Source organism: Bos mutus, chromosome 17 (genome assembly GCF_027580195.1).
Source record: "Bos mutus isolate GX-2022 chromosome 17, NWIPB_WYAK_1.1, whole genome shotgun sequence".
In the NCBI taxonomy this organism is placed as follows: Eukaryota; Metazoa; Chordata; class Mammalia; order Artiodactyla; family Bovidae; genus Bos; species Bos mutus.
The window spans coordinates 14,602,492-14,622,048 of NC_091633.1; the positions used below are offsets into that span (position 1 = coordinate 14,602,492).

A 19,557-nucleotide genomic window follows, 5' to 3' on the forward strand; every position below is an offset into this window, starting at 1 on the left:
ATCATATCCAATCTTCTTCTCTCCTAGGACAGCCTGGGCCAGCTTCCACCATCCCGACCGGCAGAGGCCAGGATGAGCTCCGCAAAAAGCAAGTCAGAGATGTCCCTGGCGGTCTAGTGGCTAAGACTCTGCACTCCCAACGCAGGGGCCCAGGTTCCCTCCCTGGTCAGGGAACTAGATCCCACATGCTGCAACTAAGACCCAATGCAGCCAAATAAATAAATAAATTAAAAAAAAAAAAGCAAATTAGACTCTGTTGCTCCCTTGCTCAATGCTCTCTGGAAGCTTCTCCAGCTCTTGTGGTGACTCCCCCCACCACAAGCCTCCACCTGGTCTCCCAGGTCTCAGCCCAGCCCTTGCCCCCGTTTCTGGCCGCACACCCCTCATCAGGGGCTCAAAGGCCTGATGACACCTTGCAGACACCCAACATTCCCTGACTGACCAAGGGTCTCCCTCCATCCTTCGGGAGGCACCTGCCTGTGCCCGCGCTCATGGCTCTGTCCTAACGTTGGATGCTCCAAGCAAGGCGGGGGTCTCTCCTGCCTCTGACTGTGGATTCAGGGCCACTTGTCCTCTGGCTGGAGGGAGGTTTCTGCTCCAGCTCGGGCCCAGGCCCAGCCCCCTTGGCAGGCAGCGTATCAGTCCTGGAGAGCAGCCTGGCCACACCCAACTTCCACCCCCACCTGAAAACACAACTCCTGGAACCTGTTCCCAGTTCCCCAGCGGACAGCGGAGGGCCAAGCAACCTCCGGCCAGCCTTGCTTTAAGGAACAGCTTCCCTGGTGGCTCAGATGGTAAAGAATCCGCCTGCAATGCGGGAGACCAGGGTTCAATCCCTGTGTTGGGAAGATCTCCTGGAGAAGGAAATGGCTACCCACTCCAGGATTCCTGCCTGGAGAATCCCATGGACAGAGGAGCCTTGGGGGGGCCAGTGGGGGAAGGCAGGTACAGTCCACGGGGTCGCAGAGAGTCGGATGCGACTGAGCACTGAGCGTACCGTGGCTCTTGAACACACGTCACCTCAGCACAGCCTCACAGCAACGCCATGAGGCAGGGGCTGTTACTACCGTCATCGTTCGTATATGAGCAAAGTGAGGCAGCCTCCTGGTGTCCACGGCCCCGCCCCCACCAATCAGGGCAGTAGAGGTTTCCTGGGGTCCCCCTCCAGCCCCGCCACTCTCCTCCTGGGCTGTCGGTGAGGACAGAAGAACCAAGCCCTTGGCCCCAGGTGGGCTCCACAGGCCCGGGGGGCAGCGGGGTCACTGGGACCTCTGGGGTGTCCCCCTCTCCCCATCTTGGCCCACCCGGTACATGAAGACACCAGCCCCTCCAGCTCCAAGCACAGAAGGCTGGGTCCCCGGAGCCCGGCCAACCTCACAGCTGCCCCGGTCTCATCCCGTCTTTCAGAGACAAGCCTCACAGGCAGGCGCCCGCGGGCCTGTGTACACACAGACACACACATCTGCACGCCGCCCCCTTCTCGTGTCAGGCGCCACGACACTCTGGTCACCCTTCACCATCTTCCTGCGACACCTCCAACCCTAGACCCCACGGGCCATATTGTCTCCACGTTGGGGGCCACATCACCCCATCCCCGCTCCACTACCTGTCAGGAACCCACCCCCTCCAATCCTGCTCTGCTCACTGCCCACCCTCCCAGGCCTCACCCTGGGATTCCGAAGGCAGAACCAGGGTTAAAAAGGAGGTGGGGATGCTGAATTCTACTCCCGTCTTCACCACGGACCACGTGACTTCAAACTATCCCTCTGTGAAGGGACGTGTGACAATTTGCTGGGGGTGATTCCTCAGATACCAGCTCCCTCACTTTCCTCTGCCCTCTGTCACCCCCTCCAGTATCTCAAAGCCACCCATCGCTATCCCTCTGCACTCAGGAGTCCTGGCTCCAGCCAGAGGGACCCTGGCCTCAGTCCCCGACAACCCACTGGCAGCCAGAGTGACGTCTGCAAGATGCCAACCTGCTTCATGCCCCACATACCTGCCTTAAAACCTATCTGTGCCCCCACCCCTGATGCTGCTCCTGGGTTGAAGTCAAGACCCCTCTTGCTGGCCTAGGGTCTGCACGATGCGCCCTGCCCACCCTACACCTCTCCCCACGCTCAGCCTGTGTTCCAGCTGAGTCCCCTGTCACTTGTATATCTGGACTTTGGGCCACAGGGCCTTTGCACATGCAGTTCTGGTTTCTCCTTTGCCTGGTTAACTCCTGGGCACTTTCTCCTCAGGTCTCACCCCACAGGCCCTAGAGGAAGGTCTCTGCATTTTCTGGGGCAGCCAGAGGACTTCCCAGTCCCAGCCCATGAGCACTGAGGTCCTGCTTCTGGCTCAGGTCCCCATAGTCCTGGCAGAACTGAGCTGGGCGGTTCAGGCTCGCATGACTTGAAGCCCATCCTGGGAGACCCCACCTATCACATGATCTCAACACACCAGTTCCCTTCCTTCCTCTTTCTGCCCGCTCCTCTGCTCCTCAGCGATCTCTGCAGACACAGGGTGTCAGCCCGAGAGTGTGCCCATCCCCCATGTCCATCTCCTACCTCCTCACTAAGCCTCAGACACAGTGATGTCCCTCCCGATACCTGAGTCTTTCAACCCTGACGACACCGGACATTTGGAGACATGAGCTCTGACCTTAGCCTCAGCTCTGGGACACTGTCCATGGTGCCTCTCTCTGCCTCAGTTTCTCCATCTGTAAGCCAGGGCACTGAGCATACTCTGGCTCTTCAACACACATCATCTCAGCACAGTCTCACAGCAACACCGCAAGGCAGGTGTATCACCATCATTCTATCAATAAGGAAAGTGAGGCAGCCCCCAGGAGGGCGCCAGTGAGCCTGCTTCCTGGTATCCATGCCCCATGAGGTCCCCATTCCAAGTGTGGGGAGACCCAGGGACTCACTTCTGAAGAAAACAATAAAGAAAAGTTGATGGAATGTTATGTGCAAGATGAAGTTCCAATAGATTCCATCTCAAGTGCCCAGTCTCTCTCTTCTCCCTCCTTCCCTCTCTCTCTCTCTCCCTGGAACATCTTACTCTTGAGGGAACCCAGCTGCCAGGTGTGGTAACTCTGGGGATTGGTTCATGAGCTGCCAACATCCAGGTGGATGAGCTCGGAAGCAGAGCCTCCCCCAGTCATGCCTTTGGGTGACTGCAGCCCCAGTTAACCCTCCCTGAGCCAGAGAACCCAAATCCCTGATGCATAGAACTGGTGAGCTAATAAATATGTATTGTCTTAAACTGCTAAGTTTGCTGCTGCTGCTGCTAAGTCGCTTCAGTCGTGTCCGACTCTGTGCGACCCCATAGACGGCAACCTACCAGGCTCCGCCGTCCCTGGGATTCTCTAGGCAAGATCACTGGAGTGGGTTGCCATTTCCTTTTCCAATGCATGAAAGTGACAAGTGAAAGTGAAGTCGCTCAGTCGTGTCCAACCCTCAGCGACCCCATGGACTGCAGCCCACCAGGCTCCTCCATCCATGGGGTTTTCCAGGCAAGAGTACTGGAGTGGGGTGCCATCACCTTCTCCGAAACTGCTAAGTTTAGGGGGGGAGCAATTTGTTATGCAGCCATAACTAACGAATACAGAGGCCGAGAGAGACTGAGTGAGCTGTCCCAAGTCACCTAGCCACGAATCCAGAACTGCTAGACCTCTGGCCCATGCTCACAACTCCTACCAACATGAGTTATGACAGAGGTTACAAAGGCAAAACACTCCCCACAAAGTCACCCACCATCAGCATTCCAGAAGGGCCCACCTGTTGTCGAAGAAGGCACGGACGATTTTGGACCGGATTGGGTTGAGCTCCAGGTCAGGGACGTTGTTGAAGTTCTCCTTCCTGGGTTTCCAAGGAGGCACACCGGGAAATGAGGGAGAAAAGAATGACGTCAGAGAGCGTGTTCATCACCTCTCATGTTGTGTTTTCTGAGCAGGCCCTACGAGAATGGTCTGGAATTCCCAAGTCAGGACTGGGGTTCGCTGCACTGGTCCACCTCCTCCTCTAACCCTTGGACCAGCGGGGCCACAGAGGGCCTGGAGGCTCAGAGGCGCCTTTGGGAATCTGACAGATGTCCCGGACATCCACCCTGCCCATCCCCCAGAAAGATGCATCAACACAAGACCTGTATCCTATTCCGAGGGGTCAGATACCCCAGTAGGGAAACCCTGAGTTGGCTATCCTGGAATCAGAGCAGCAAGCTGCTCGCTTGGAGATTTCAAAAACAGTGTCCACACTAGGTTAAAAACCTGGAGTTACACATGACCCAGTGATTCCACGGCTAGGTATATACCTGGATATGTCCCAAGAGAAATGAAAACATTCATCCACATAGAAATTTGCCTGTGAATATTGATAGAAGTGGGCTTCCTGGGTAGCTTAGCTGGTAAAGAATGCCTGCAATGCAGAAGACTTGGGTTCAGTCCCTGGGTTGGGAAGATCCCTTGGAGGAGAGCATGGCAACCCATACCAGTATTCTTGCCTGGAGAATCCCCATGGACAGAGAAGCCTGGTGGGTTACAGTCCATAGGGTCACAAAGAGTCGGACACAACTGAGCGGCTAAGCACATTCAGACATTAAAAGGAAATAAATACAGACACAGGCCACAATACAGATGGACCGTATAGACACGGTGCTAAGTGAAATAACCTGGGCCACACAGTGTATGATTTCATTTATATGAAAAGTCCAGAAGAAATCAATCCATAGAGACAGAAAGGAGATTCGTGGTTGCCAGAGGCTAGGGGATTGGGAGCCATGCTGGGGAACGGTATTAAGGGTACGAGGACTCTTTAGGGGGTGATGAAAACGTTGTCAAACTGACTGTGGTGATGGATACAGTGCTCTGGAAGCATACTAAAAGCCAATTGCATTGCACATTTTAGTGGGTAAATCGCTGGATATGCGAATTCTATTTCAGTAAAGCTGTTCAAAGAAAGAGAGAAATGTTCGTATGAGATGGTGAATTTCAAACACAGCCACCCTGTGGCTGAGGCCAGGTGTCGCTGGGTCCCAGAGGCTGTGAATTTGCAGTCATGGAGGCAGGTAAGTCCCCAGCTGCCTGACCTTCCCGCATAAGGCTGTCCTTTGTTCTCGGACCTGCTTCCTGCTCACCTTTTCTTCTGCTCTGTGGATTTCAACAGGCAGTGGCCTTGGTAGGGACCCAGGACACAGGCTGGTAATCCCAGGGAATAAGGAGGCAGACCCAGCTTGGGGAAGCTGGGAGGATATTAGCCACTTAAAAGTAGAATGTCCAGGAGCCCTCAGATTTAGAACTTGAACCTAGAACCAACCCACGCTGGGAAGGAGGAAGTGCCACATACAAGGGGCACTCTGCACCATCAGAGCTGGAAGGCTCTGTAAACACACAGCTGAGCCCTGTCCTGCCCCCACCAAACAGATGGGGGAGCTGAGGCTCAGACAGGAGAAGCAGGACCTACCCGGGGCCCGGATGCCTCCATCATCTCTCCCTCTCCAAGCTGTCTCCCACCTCTTCCCACCACTCAGTGCTCCTAGCTTCGTTTGCTTGCAGCATCTGGCCAAACTCAGGAGCCAGCATCAACGGATACCCACATTTCAGATTCCCGAGGCTCCCAGTTCTGAAGGCAACCCACTCAGAGCAGCTGGCCCACAGCACTGGAATATTATTCAGCCATAAAAAGGACTGCAGTGCTGACCCATGCTACAACAGAGATGAACTTCAAGAGCAAGATGCTAAGTGAAGGCAGCCAGACACAAAAGGCCACACGGTGTATGATTCTATGTATGAATATATGAGATGTCCAGAATAAGCAAATCCAGGGAGACAGAAAGCAGACTGGCGGGTGCCAGGGACTGGGGGACAGTTGACAGCTAGCAGATACAGGGTTTCTCTTGGCAGTGATGAAAATGTTCTTATATGGACTGTAGACTAAGTGGATGAATTGTATAACATGTGAATTATATCTCAATCAGGCTGTTTTAAGGGCTTCCCAGGGGGCTCAGTGGTTGAAGAACCTGCCTGCAATGCAGGAGGCAAAGGTTCAATCCCTGGGTCAGGAAGACCTCTCCCTCGCCCCAGAGGAGGGCATGGCAACCCACTCCAGTATTCTTGCCTGGGAAACCCCATGGACAGAGGAGCCTGGCGGGCGACGGTCCATGGGGCTGCAAAGAGTCAGACACGACTGAAGCAACTGAGCACAAGCATGAGCAGGTCTGCTTTAAAATATTCCTAAAATTTTTTTTTAATATTTTTATTTCTCTCTCTTAATTTCAGTCTGTTAAAAAATTACCTAATCAGCAGAGAATTCTTTTTCTTTTGAGAAGCCGGGACTTCTCAAAGTTTAATATGCTTATAAATCAACTACTGATCTTTTTAAAATGCAGAATCTGATTTACTAGTTTGCAGGGGATCTGGGACTTTGCATTTCTAAAAAGAACCCAGGTGATGCCAGTGTCACCAATTCAAGGATCCCACTTAGGGTTAGAATGCTTGCCAATCAGGAGGCGTGGGTTCAGTCCCTGGGTTAGGAAGATCCCCTGAACTAGGAAATGGCAACCAGCTCCAGTATTCTTGCCTGGGAAATACCATGGACAGAGGAGCCTGGTGGGCTAGAGGTCCATGGAGTTACAGAGTCAGACATGAGTTAGCAGCTAAAAAACAACAACAACTTTAGGGTTAAGGGCATAGAACTCTAGCTCTCCAATGTGGCTGTACCCCAAAATCATTTGGAGAGTTTATTTTATTTATTTATTTTTAATTTTTTATTCCTTTATTTCTCATGTGTTCCCCATCCTGAACCCTCCTCCCTCCTCCCTCCCCATACCATCCCTCTGGGTCATCCCAGTGCACCAGCCCCAAGCATCCAGCATCGTGCATTGAACCTGGACTGGCATCTCGTTTCATACATGACATTTCACATGTTTCAATGCCATTCTCCCAAATCTTCCCACCCTCTCCCTCTCCCACAGAGTCCATAAGCCTGTTCTATACATCAGTGTCTCTTTTGCTGTCTCGTATACAGGGTTATCGTTACCATCTTTCTAAATTCCATATATATGCGTTTGTATACTGTATTGGTGTTTTTCCTTCTGGCTTACTTCACTCTGTATAATAGGCTCCAGTTTCATCCACCTCATTAGAACTGATTCAAATGTATTCTTTTTAATGGCTGAGTAATACTCCATTGTGTATATGTACCACAGCTTTCTTATCCATTCGTCTGCTGATGGACATCTAGGTTGCTTCCATGTCCTGGCTATTATAAACAGTGCTGCGATGAACATAAAAACATAAAATATTTTTTAAAAACTAGAAAGCAAAGAGCCACTGCACCACAGCTTCATCAATATAGAGCTCAAAAGGTGAGGCGCTAACCTGTGCAGCTCAGAGTCAGGTTCATGGTCAACTACCGCCAGGGTTGGTCACTAGGAGACAGCACGAGGCCTGGGGCCAAGGATGCTCTGCCCTTGCTCTGGTTTGGGGTCACGGATGTGTTTCAGCTTGTGAAAGCTCATCTCACTGTCCCCGTCACTGTTCACACACCCAACAGTCCGCACTGCTCTGGCACGGCACCCGTGAGTGAGATGCAGTGACAGGAGGAAACACACGGAAAACCCAGAGCCCCCGGGATGGGAACAGCTCAAGTCAAAGGGACTATGTGGGGTTTGAGAGGGGATGTGGGGAGAAAGGAGAGGAAGCCAGCAGCTGCTGCACGGCTAGTTAGCACGAGACCCCAAGCCCTCTCTGGCTTTTCTTGGCCATTCTTGGTGACTGTCAACCCTTCCTCAGCCTCAGTCTCCTCATCTACAAAGTGGGCGCAACCTCTGGAATCACATTGGGGTTCTACCAGCTCTGCCACCTGGGACAAGCGACTTGGCTTCTCTTAAGCTCGGGCTTGCTCTTCTGCACTCAGGAGCCTCAGAGGGTTGTGGCGAGCATTCCTGGGAGGAAGTCTGGAACACGGCACGCACGGTGTCCTGTGAGGAGCGAGGGCTTTCAGGTGCCCGAGAGCATGGGTACAGGCCTCGAGTTTCCATAGCACCACATCCTCAAGGCCTCCCGTAACCAGAGGCAGCGCAAGCACAGAGCACGCACAGTGGAGCTGAAGGGAGGGTCGGCGTGGGCGGAGCATTGGGTGTGGGCGTGGCATTGGCCCCAGGCCCCGCCCCTTCCTCCAGCGTCCTTGCCCTTCAGCATCCCGAGGCACTCCTGGTTCGCAGATCCTTGCAGAGCATCACAACCCTGCTCTGCCCTGTGGAGCCCAGGTAGGGGCTCTCAATGGAGCTGTGTCCCAGGGCTGCTGGAAGGACCACATTCAGGGATACACCGGGAAAGTGGGTCTGACTGATTCCCCAGGAGGGAACAGAAGCCAAAGCTGCAGGTTCTAAAGGGACTGGGAGAAAACAGGTCCTCATGCTTATTAAGGTGGTAAGGAGGGACACACCAGGAGCACCCCTGGCACCAGGAGATCCCACAAAAGGTAGCAGGGCCCTGGGCTGACATGAGAGGGCAACATCTCAGGAGGAGGACAGAGGCAGGAGGACTTCAAAGAACCCAACTGTACGACTGAGCGACTAGAGAAGAAAATTAACCACCAAAGAGAGGTCTGGCCTTCCACTGACAGAGGGCAGGCAGATGTTAGGAATCGAGCTGGGGAGACAGTGTCACGGTGTCCTGGCCTCAGCCCCCAGTAGGTCTGTGCAGGTGTCCTTGAATCCTAGCTGCCTTTCTCTGTAAGCCAGGACCAGTCTCCCTCACCGTGGGCACCTTACTGATGCTCCCAGCCTCAGTTTCCTCATCTGTGAACTGGGTACAGACCAAGCAGTAACCCCACCCCCACACACACCCATATCAAAGCAGAAGCGAAGCCAAGCACAGCTGGGGCCAGTCCAGGCTCTGCCCCACACCAGGCACATGCCCTGGTTGAGGCACTGCAGATCCCAGAGTCTTAATTTCTTATCTATAAAATGGGCATCATGGAAATATCCAGGCAGCATCATGGGGTTAATGAGATGATTAGGTGAGATAAACACACAGAAGGTGCTACTGGGCTCCCCAGGCGGCACTAGTGGTAAAGAACCTGCCTGCCAATGCAGGAGACGTAAGAGTTGGGGGTTCGATCCTTGAGTTGAGAAGGTCCCTGGGAGGAGGGTATGGCAACCCACTCCAGTATTCCTGCCTGGAGAATCCCATAGACAGAGGAGCCTGGTGGGCTACAGTGCATGGGGTTGCAAAGAGTTGGACACAACTGAGCAACTTCACACACACACACAAGGTGCTATTAGCATAATGTGTGACACGCAGTGAGTTCATTTTAAAACAGTGATAATGGTGATAGTAGCAGCAGCTAACCTTCTATAGACACCCCAGGTGTCAGGTACTGTTTGCGAGCTTTACATTATGAAAGTAGGAACATATTCCCACCTTACAGATGAGGAAACTGAAGCAGAGAGGTGAAGTAACATCTTATTGCTGAGAACGATGCCCCGACTTAGAGTCTGGATGCCCAGCCTTGGAGCAACTTCTCCTGAGTTCTGTCTGGTCCTGGGGAGGCGGTGGGCACTTCTGGGGTATCTGCCAACATCCTTCTTCAACGAATTGAGCTGCAGGCCTTGAGCCCAGAGGCAGGGAAAGGCCAACTGCAGTTTAGGACATGGAAAGATGCGGGGAGCTGCCCGTGAGAACGGGGTCCTTTGTCCGAAGGACACAGCTCTGGGAGCTGCCTCAGTCCTTGAGGGTTTGCTTGCAAACATAGCTCTCTGTCCCGCCACCCCAGAGATTAGGCGCTTATTTACTGCAGACACCTGGAGTTCTGTGCAAACTTCTCACGCACAGAGAAATGTTATCTGGTGTAAGAAATAATAACAGGGAGCCATTCCCATGCTCTCAAGATTTCTTGTGACTGTTTGTAAGATGTATAGGCCAACCAAGAAAAAATGTCAACTGTCTTGTCTTTCTCACGCTTTTCTGTATAAATATAAGATGCTGAATAAAGTTGGGGTCAGACTGCGTCCCTTCGTGGAGACGTGTCTGAACCTCTCGACCCCATCTTTGTTGTAGTCTCTTGCTTTACTTTCTTTCTTAGCCCTGCCGTGCACGTTCTCGGGACCTGATCAACTTTGCCGGCTAGCACCGGCAGAAGGAGGCATTTATCTGAGGGCACGGAACAGGACAGGACCAGGACTTTCCTGCAAGGATCTTTTGCACAAAGGTACGTGGACAGGAGAACCGCCTGGTGCAAGCAGAGAACTCTTGGGAGTTCCCTGGAAGTCCCGTGGTTAGGACTCTGTGCTTTCACTGCCATGGCCCCAAGGTTCAATTCCTGGTCGAGGAACTAAGAAGATCCTGCAAGCCGTGCGGTGCAACCCCTGTGCCCCCCAAACTAGGGAACTTGGGCACTTCTCAAACACAAACTTGCACACAAATCCTGGGGATCATGGTAAAAAGCGGGTTCTGACTCTACAGTCCTGTAAAGGCCAGTTTCAGTCTCATTTCCTTTTCTCCCTCGAGCCCCGAGATGCCCATCAGGCTGGTCGAACCAGCTCAGCCCAAGGCCTCCCCCCCACCTATGGGAACTGCCCTGTATCACCCAGAGCCCAGCACTGGGGGCGGGGCACTGCTCGAGGGCAGGAGCTGACACACTGTGGCCAGTGGTCCAGCGATGCCGCCCCAGTGACCAGCGGGAAGGGTCTGCCCTGGGCTCACATCTTTGGGGCCCATAAAATTAAAAGACAATTACTCCTTGGAAGGAAAGTTATGACCAACCTAGACAGCATATTAAAAAGCAGAGACATTACTTTGCCAACAAAGGTCCATCTAGTCAAGGCTATGGTTTTCCCAGTGGTCATATATGGATGTGAGAGTCGGACTGTGAAGAAAGCTGAGCGCCGAAGAATTGATGCTTTTGAACTGTGGTGTTGGAGAAGACTCTTGAGAGTCCCTTGGACTGTGAGGAGATCCAACAAGTCCATCCTAAAGGAGATCAGTCCTGGGCATTCATTGGAAGGACTGATGTTGAAGCTGAAACTCCAATACTTTGGCCACCTGATGCGAAGAGCTGACTCATTTGAAAAGACCCTGATGCTGGGAAAGATTGAGGGCAGGAGGAGAAGGGGACGACAAAGGATGAGATGGTTGGATGGCATCACCAACTCAATGGACATGAATTTGGGTGAACTCCGGGAGTTGGTGATGGACAGGGAGGCCTGTGTTGCAGTTCATGGGGTCGCAAAGAGTCAGACACAACCGAGCGACTGAACTGAACTGAAACTCTCCTGCTTGAGGCCCTCTTGTATCCTCTGAGGCTGAGTGCTCTGTGAGCTCAGGCATGTTCAATCACCCCCGTATCCCAATGATGGGAGAGGTCAATGACCTCCATTTTACAGATGAGAAAATGAGGCCCAGAGAGGTGAAGTGACCAAGCTATAGTCACACAGTTACAAGAAGAGCTTTGAATCCAGCACTCACCACCCCGTGCACTTCCTCACACCAGCTACTTCCTTCCAGTTTGGTATGTTTTTACTTCAAAGAGAGAACAAGGGACCTTCCTGGGGCATCCGCTCCTCCCCAGCCCCGAGAGGCCCCATCCAGAACCCAAAAGACAGCAAGGCAAGCACCCACAGGGGAAGGAAAGACTGAAAACCACAGAGGAGGGTGGGCGGGCACTTCCTCCTGCCTCAGTGTGGCTTGGTTTCCGGTGGCGGTGAGGCTCAGCTCAAATGCAAAGTTCTCTCTGCGGGTCCGGGGAGGCTTCTTGGCCTGAGGCCCCAGCCTCCCTGCTCTGTGCTGGTCCAGGGCTTCCCCCATCAAGGCAGGCCGCCGGCCCCACACTGCCAGACCCACCCCCCACACTCGGTATTTACTTGTGACGGTTAAACAGTGGGGAACTGGGGGCCCCACGGGGCTCGTGCAGGAGCGGGCACGCCCCATCCAGCACGTGTCTTCCTGGGAAATGCTGAGCCACTCAGAGCACAGCACCCACACCAGCAGCAGCATCACTTGGGAGCTTGTGAGAAATGCAGAGTCTTGGCCGGGCCCAGACCTCCTGAATCAGAACCCCCATTTCACCACTATTGCCAGCATTCCCGTGCAAGTTCGAAAAGCGCCAAGAATTCCCGACACATGGTGAGTGGTTCTCCTATCCACATGACGATGTCTGCCTGGCACACAACAGTGTGCAGTTGCTCAGTCGTGTCTGACTCTTTGTGACCCCATGGCCTGTAGCCCGCCAGGCTCCTCTGCCCATGGGATTTCCCAGACAAGAATACTGGAGTGGGCTACCATGCCCTCCTCCAGGGGATCTTCCTGACCTGGGTATCGAACCTGCGTCTCCTGCTCTGCAGGTGGGTTCTTTACTGATGTCTTTGCACAGAAGATTCTGGCCAGAAGGCCCTGGCCCCCGGCCCCAGGCAAATGTGTCTTTCAAATGCGGAGGCAGCATCAGCAAAGTGATTCCTCCCCCACAGGCTTCCCGCCTCCTCCTGCCTGCTTCACACCTAGGACCGGCCATCCCTCAACACCTGTCACGTACTCATTCCAGCAGGAGTGACAGGTATTCCAGCACCTTCCTGGTGTCACGCCCTGTTCTGGGTGCTGGCTTCAGCAGTGATGGGACAGACATGATCCCTCCTGGCATTTCAGCGAGGGCAAAAATAGAGACGGAAAATGGAATTTTCAAGGCAGCAACAAGCGCTCTGCAGACACACCGAGCAGTGGGAACGGATGAGACCGCAGGGAGCTGGTGACATCCCCGTGGGCTGGTCAGGGAAGGCCTCGGAGTGAAGGGGACACGTGAGCAAAGACCTGCAGGAGGCGACTGCTCCCCCCAGGGGACTCTTGGTGACGCCTGGAGACATTTCTGGTTGTCTCACTGGGGAAAGGTGCTCCAGGAAGCCAGGGACACTGCACAACATCCTGCAATAATACATCCTAACTCCACTCTGCCCCTAGATCCAGCTCTGGGCTTCCCTGGTGGCTCAGTGGTAAAGAATCCAATCTGCCAATGCAGCAGACACGGGTTCCGTCCCTGATCCGGGAAAACCCCATATGCCTCGGAGCAACTAAGCCCGTCTGCCACAACTACTGAGTCTGTGCTCTAGAGCCCAGGAACCGCAACTACTGAAGCCTGAATGCCTAGAGCCTGTTCTCCACAACGACAGACGCCACCGCGATGAGCAGCTCATGTTCTGCAACTGGAGAGTAGCCCCTGCTCAAGGCAACTAGAGAAAAGCCCACACGCAGCACCCAAGATCCGGCACAGCCAAACATAAATAAAATTAAATAATTTTTTTTTTAAAGTACCTACTAAAATTAAAAAAAAAAATAACCCAGCCAATGGAAACTCTGCTCTGAGGAAGAGTGTTCTAGAAGGAAGGAAGGGTGTGTGCTAGAGCCCTGAGGCGGGAACAGCAAGAACATCCTTGCAGCTGGGACAGGAGTGAAAAAAGGTCAAGGGGTCGGAGGGGTGGTGGGATGCGAGGATCTGCAGGACACGTGCTGACCAGGTGGCTGTTATTTTTACTTGACAAGGTGGAACCTTTGGAGCAGAGAGGTGCCATTTTCAAAGGCTCCCCCTGCCGCTCATGCATTACTGTGGGTCTCTATGAGGGTGGGGCAGTGAACAGGAGCAGCATATCCAGAAGTGGGGGGATGGTGTGAGATGAAGGCAACCCGGGAGGATGATGGGGGCTCTCCTTGGGACACGTTAAGTGTGAGATGCCGCAAGAACATCAAGGGAACGAGCAGTGGCTGGGGTTCAGAGGAGATGGCCCAGCCACAAACTGGGCAGTTAGCATCCATGTGGTACTTTGAGCCTAGGCTGAGTCTTCCATTTCGGGTCCTTCCTACGCCAAGTCGGGCCTCTGCGATCTGCCCCAACCGGCCAGTCCTCTTATCGCTCGGGCTGATGAAGCTCGGCCCCACCTCTGTCTGGAGCAGCCTTCCCTCTTCGCTCCACACGCCGCAGCCGCCTCAGAGGGGCCCGTGCTGACCACCTGTCCCCAGGTCCTTCTCCCCATGGTGGTCCCAAGGATGCGCCCTCTGCCCCGCTTCCTTCCTCCATCATCGTATATTGTGAGCTTATATGCTAGTTTCCTCGCTCACACTCACATGCACACCTCAACAGAGCCCCCCGCCCCCTGGGGCAGTCAGCACTAGAACCCACCACAGAAGGTCCTGACGCCTGCTTCTGTAAAGCAATGACTGGGTCAAGTATTTATCATCCTAGGAAAATAATCTCTTAAAACTTTTTAAGTGAGTCACCACTAATATATCTAAGACCATTTAGAAACCTTCTTTCCACTCCGGGGGACACCTAGGCACCTTTCACACCAAGCTGACACTTTCATGGCTCCCATTCTCATATCTGCCCTCACCTGAGCAGGTGTGGGAGCCCCGGGGCCACTCCCTCCTGATGTTTCCTGGCCAGTGTTACAAGTACCTGCGGGTCTTTCTTTCTAAGTGAATGTGCATCATCTCAGCTGAGGCTTTAAAGAGAGGTCTGGTTACCTCCTGAGTGAAGGACGCGCATAATGTCTCTTTGTGACCCCATGGACTACACTGTCCATGGATTCTCCAGGCCAGAATACTGGAGTGGGTAGCCTTTCCCTTCTCCAGGGGATCTTCCCAACCTAGGGATCGAACCGGAGTCTCCTGCATTGCAGATGGATTCTTTACCAACTGAGTTAACAGGGAAGCCTGGTTACCTCCTTGAATACGGTAAATACTGGCCATGAAACAGCCTCGCGATCTAAGCGGGGCCTCAATTCTCTCACTGTCAGGCATATTCTTTTTTTTTTAAGTAAATCTTTAGCTACTTGACAGAGTTAAAAAGCAAAGTAAATAGGTTAAAAAGTGACTTAAAAAGACAGATACACCCACATATTCACAGCACTCTTATTTACAACAGCCACCTAATAGTCTGTCGACAGATACATGGATAAAAAAGATGTTTTACATATATATATGTGTATATATATAATGGAATATTACTTAGCCATAAATAGGATGAAATTTTGCTGTTTTCAACAACACGGATGGGCCTGAAGGATATTATGCTTTGTGAAATAAATCAGAGAAAGATAAATACTGTATGTTATGACATGTATGTGGAATCTAGAAAATGAAAAATAAGTGACTTAATTTGGAGAAAAGCGATGTGATCACAGTGCTCCAGGGCTCTGGCTATTTCAACAGCCAGCCCTTAACCTTCCTGCAGGTTAAGCTGTGGGGCCTTAACCTTCTTAGCCTCAGTTTCTTGACCTGTCAGCTGGGGTAATGGTGTGAACTTCAGAGGGTCCCCAAGACCCTTAAGACCACACAGGTAATGGCAGCTCCTAACACCAAGCTAACCTCTCACTTGATAAAGCGATGGGAGGCACTGCCGAGGGGTGTAAAACAAGCCCTGGGGTTGGGACTTTGCTGGCTCCAGGGATCAAGCCCATCAGAACGCTGCTTGGGGCTCTGGTGGTGCGGGCAGTGGGCAACTGCCTCCTTTCTCTTCCTCATGTACATCTGTGGTTGCGTTCATCCCAGGAATCACTCCACATGTGATGTGTCCAGTATTCATCTAAAACTATTTTTGCAGTGCAGCTCTATCTAATCAGGCGCCCTCCTGGCCTGCATCACTACGTTTGAAGGATTCTATCGCATCTATTTCTGGGGGTTGGTTAGCCTGCCAGAGCGCTCTCAGGAAGTAGAAGGCTGCTGTTTAAAACATCTGACACCTAAGGGACCCTACTAAAGGGAGAAAAAGTACAAGAAGCCATTCTTGTATTGTCTAAAATCAGTATCGTTTAATGAGCTTGCTTATGGAGGGTCTTCCTTCTAGGAGAGCTTTTGAGGACAGAAGTCTCTGCATAGTAGGTGCTCGATAAATGAGTCAGAGGAACATTTTCTATCATGCATTTTTCACCAAGACCCCTTAGAACAAAGTGCTTTGTGATCAAGGTGCTCTCAGGTTTGGGGGATCCTGAAACACATATAATCTGGGGGACCCTTCCTAAAGAAAAAGAATGCAGCATTAGGAATTGAAAAAAAATTCAAGTGCTGGGCCTTGTAAGGAAGCCATACAGAGTGGAATCCATACAGAGTGGGGCCCTGACTTGGAAAGCCTCATGGTAAACTCACCCCTGAATGTCCTTACATGATCTTCAGCAAAAGAGGGAACATGACCAGACACAGTAGGAAGTGGGGGGTTAAAATTAAAATCAATATTCAGGACTCCCCTGGTAGTCCAGCAGCTGGGACTCTGTGCTCCCAATGCAGGGAGCCCAGGCTCCATCCCTGGTCAGCGAACTAGATCCCACATGCCACAACTAAGACTCGCACAGCCAAGTAAATAAACAAAAGTAAAATCGATTTTGGCAGTTTTTACCCTCTGATATTTTTTTTAAAGCTACCCTCAACTTACTAAAGTCATAAATTCAGAGACACAATTCTTCGTTAAGCTTTTAGATGTAACTTACAAGTCTACGTATAAAAGCTGCAGGTGTGAATGTGGCCTTTTGCACTGCTGTATTCAAAAGTCCAGGCCCTTCACTCTCTCAGAGGAGGGGGCCGAAGGGCCTGCAACCACCCACACCGCTCCCAGACTGGGGTGCTGGGGGCCACGCTCAGGGGACCCTGGTTGACGACTTTCACAAATCTCGGTACTAAAGAAATAAAGCTTCTTTCCATGCTCCGACATCCCAGCAAGGCTTCCCGAACGTGCCCGAGGATCAGAGAGGTTGAAGGCTCAGCCTGGGGTCACACAGGAAACCCGTGGCAGACTGGGGGCCAGAACACTGTCCGGGGCTGCTCACCCCTTCTGCCCAGGGAGGATGTGCAGGAAAGCCTAGGAGGACGGGAAAAGCTGCCCCCACGCCCTTCTCCAGCCCTTGAGGGTGGATGAGGGTCAGGCAAAGCAGCTCCAGGGGCTGGGAGGGGGCCCTGCATGCAGGCCTGTTTGCACCAGCACTACATTTGGGTGGGGTCACCTCCTCCTGCAGGCTGGGCTGGCCTGTCACCGAGTGCAGCTGACACTGCCTGCCCAGCAGAGGCTGCAGATGCTGGAGCAGGGGCCGCGGTGTTGCTAATGGTGCCCTCATCCCAGGATGTCAGGGCACAGGGTCCTCAGAGAGCAGAGCAGGGAGACTGAGGTCCTTACTGGACACTCGCCAGTCACAGCCAGGCTCTCAGCTTCCTTACAGAGGGATCTCAGCACCAGGCTTGAGTCCCAGCTCCTCCACTTGTGAGCTGTGTGATCAGGGGCCAGGTATGTGACCTCTCTGAGCCTCACTTTCCCATGTCTCAGGTGGGGCGTTCCCCTACCTATGGGGTCGTCTAAGGCACACGTTAAAGACTGTATGGCACAAAGCACGCTGGAAATAAGGTGGCTTATTATCTGTGAACCGTCTCCACGTGCCAGGCCCCCAGATAAATCCTTTCACCACAAACATGTAAGCCCTGTGAAGGAGGGCTGTTAATAACGCTGGGTCTCATGTATACCATGCTTGGCGTTACGGAGAACTCTTCTGGCCAGTGTGCTCATTCGCTTGTTCCTCACTTCATTGCTCTCATTCATCCGTTCATTCAATCAGCTGCTCCCAGAGCATCTATCCCGTCATAAGCCCCGGACTCAGCACCAGAACCAAAGAAGAGATCCAGCTTCTGTTCCGCAAGGGGCCGGCCGTCTGTTAGAGGGGGTGGGGGTGGCTGGAAGAGGGGCAGTTACAATTCTGTGCTGCAAATGCTAGGCTGGGGCACCCCCCAGGAGGGATCTGTGGGCTGGGGCATCCCCCAGGAGGGGTCTGTGGGGATGCAGGGGGCAGGAGAGTATCTTGGAGGAGGTGATGTCCACGCTGAGACCTCAACAAAGCAAAACCCAGCAGCTGAAGACTGTGGTGGACCCCAACTAAAGAGCATGGACGTGACATTGACTGGGGAGCCCTCAGGGCTAGGGAGCAGCGGCTACTTGCTGGGTCCAGGTGGACAGAGTCAGGGGTTACTTGAGGGCAGGGCTGGGAAGGCAATGCATATGGTGCTCCTGGGGGTGGCTGTGCAAGAGATGGGTAAGTGGTGGGCAGGGTGGCAGGCGGAGCCACGAGTTCAAACTCTCCCACATCCTGGCTTGACCTACAAGGTGTGGGAAGTAGGAGGCTGCACTTGGACGGCTCAGTACTTGGGAGAGGGGTGCCCCCTCCACCTATTCAAGCCTGGAGGGCAAATTGGATCCATTCCCAGGTGCTAGGCAAGGCCAACCTCACCAAGATGGCCTATGGTAGTTATAAATGCAGAGTCCTAGGCCCCACTCCAGTCTTGTGAACCAAAACCCACGTTTTAGCAAAATTCCCCGGTGATTTGCACACACACTAATGGTGGGAAAGAGCCAGGGTAGACCGTTCACTATAACCAAGACAAGGAAACAGCCTAAATGTCCATCAACAGAGGAATGGATAAAGAAGATGTGGAACATATATACTCAGCCATAAAAAGAATGAAATAATGCCATTTGCAGCAACATGGATGAACCCAGAGTAATTTATCACATTAAGTCAGAAAGACAAAGACAAGTATCATATGATATCACTTATATATGTGGAATCTAAAATATGAAATCTACTTATCTATGAAACATAAACAGACCCACAGACATAGAGGACAGACTCCTGTTGTCAAGGTGGAAGGGAGAGGTCAGAGGAGACAGGGATTGGGAGTTTCAGGTTAACAGATGCAAACTATTATATACAGAATGATTGGAAGGGAAGAGGCAAAGCTGTCACTATATGCAGATGACATGATATTATACATATAGAAAATCCTAAGGACTCCACAAAAAAACTACTAGATCTGATAAATGAATTCAGCAAAGTAGCAGGATACAAGATTAACACTCAGAAAGCAGTTGCACTTCTTTACACTAATAATGAAATATCATCAGAAAGAAAATGTAAAAAAAAATACCTTTTAAAATTATACCAGCCCCCACCCCCAACAACAAAAAACCCTCAGGAAAAAAACCTCACCAGGGAGGTGAAAAGACTTAAAGGCAGATAACTACAAAACATTAAGAAATTACAGAAGATTCAAAGAAATGGAATGATATCCTATGTTCTTGAGTTGGAAGAATATTGTTAAAATGCCAATACTACCCAAAGCAATCTACAAATTTAATGTGATCCCTATAAATTACCCATGACATTTTTCATAGAACTAGAATAATCCAAAATTTTACACGGAACCATAAAAGACACAGAATTGCCAAAGCAATCCTAAGGAAAAAAAGTTGAGCATGAGGCATAACTCTCCCAGACTTCAGACTATACTACAAAAGTACAATAATTAAAACAGTGTGGTATTACCGCAAAAACAGACACATGGATCAATAGAACAGAAGAGAGAACCCAGAAATAAACCCACACGCCTATGGTCAATTAATATTTGACAAAAGAAGTAAGAATATAAAATGGGAAGAAGACAATCTTCAGCAAGTGGTGTTGGGAAAGTTAAACAGCTACATGTAAATCAATGAAGTTGGAATACATCCTTGGCGGTCTACACAAAATAAACTAAAAGATGGCTTGAAGACATAAACA

The 19,557-nt window shown here is 51.8% G+C and overlaps 1 protein-coding gene across 4 annotated transcripts in view; it reads right to left on the reverse strand.

Annotated features, from left to right (window-relative positions):
• TESC (tescalcin) overlaps positions 1–19,557 on the reverse strand; it is a 65,572-nt gene that overhangs the window by 12,159 nt on the left and 33,856 nt on the right. For 2 of the 4 annotated variants that reach the window (XM_070386098.1, XM_070386099.1), the window contains exon 3: positions 3,765–3,845. The exons of the other annotated variants lie outside the window; for them this stretch is intronic. In XM_070386098.1, the coding sequence (XP_070242199.1) occupies positions 3,765–3,845 (81 nt within the window). The remainder of the gene's footprint in view (positions 1–3,764; positions 3,846–19,557) is intronic. 4 annotated transcript variants of the gene reach the window in all.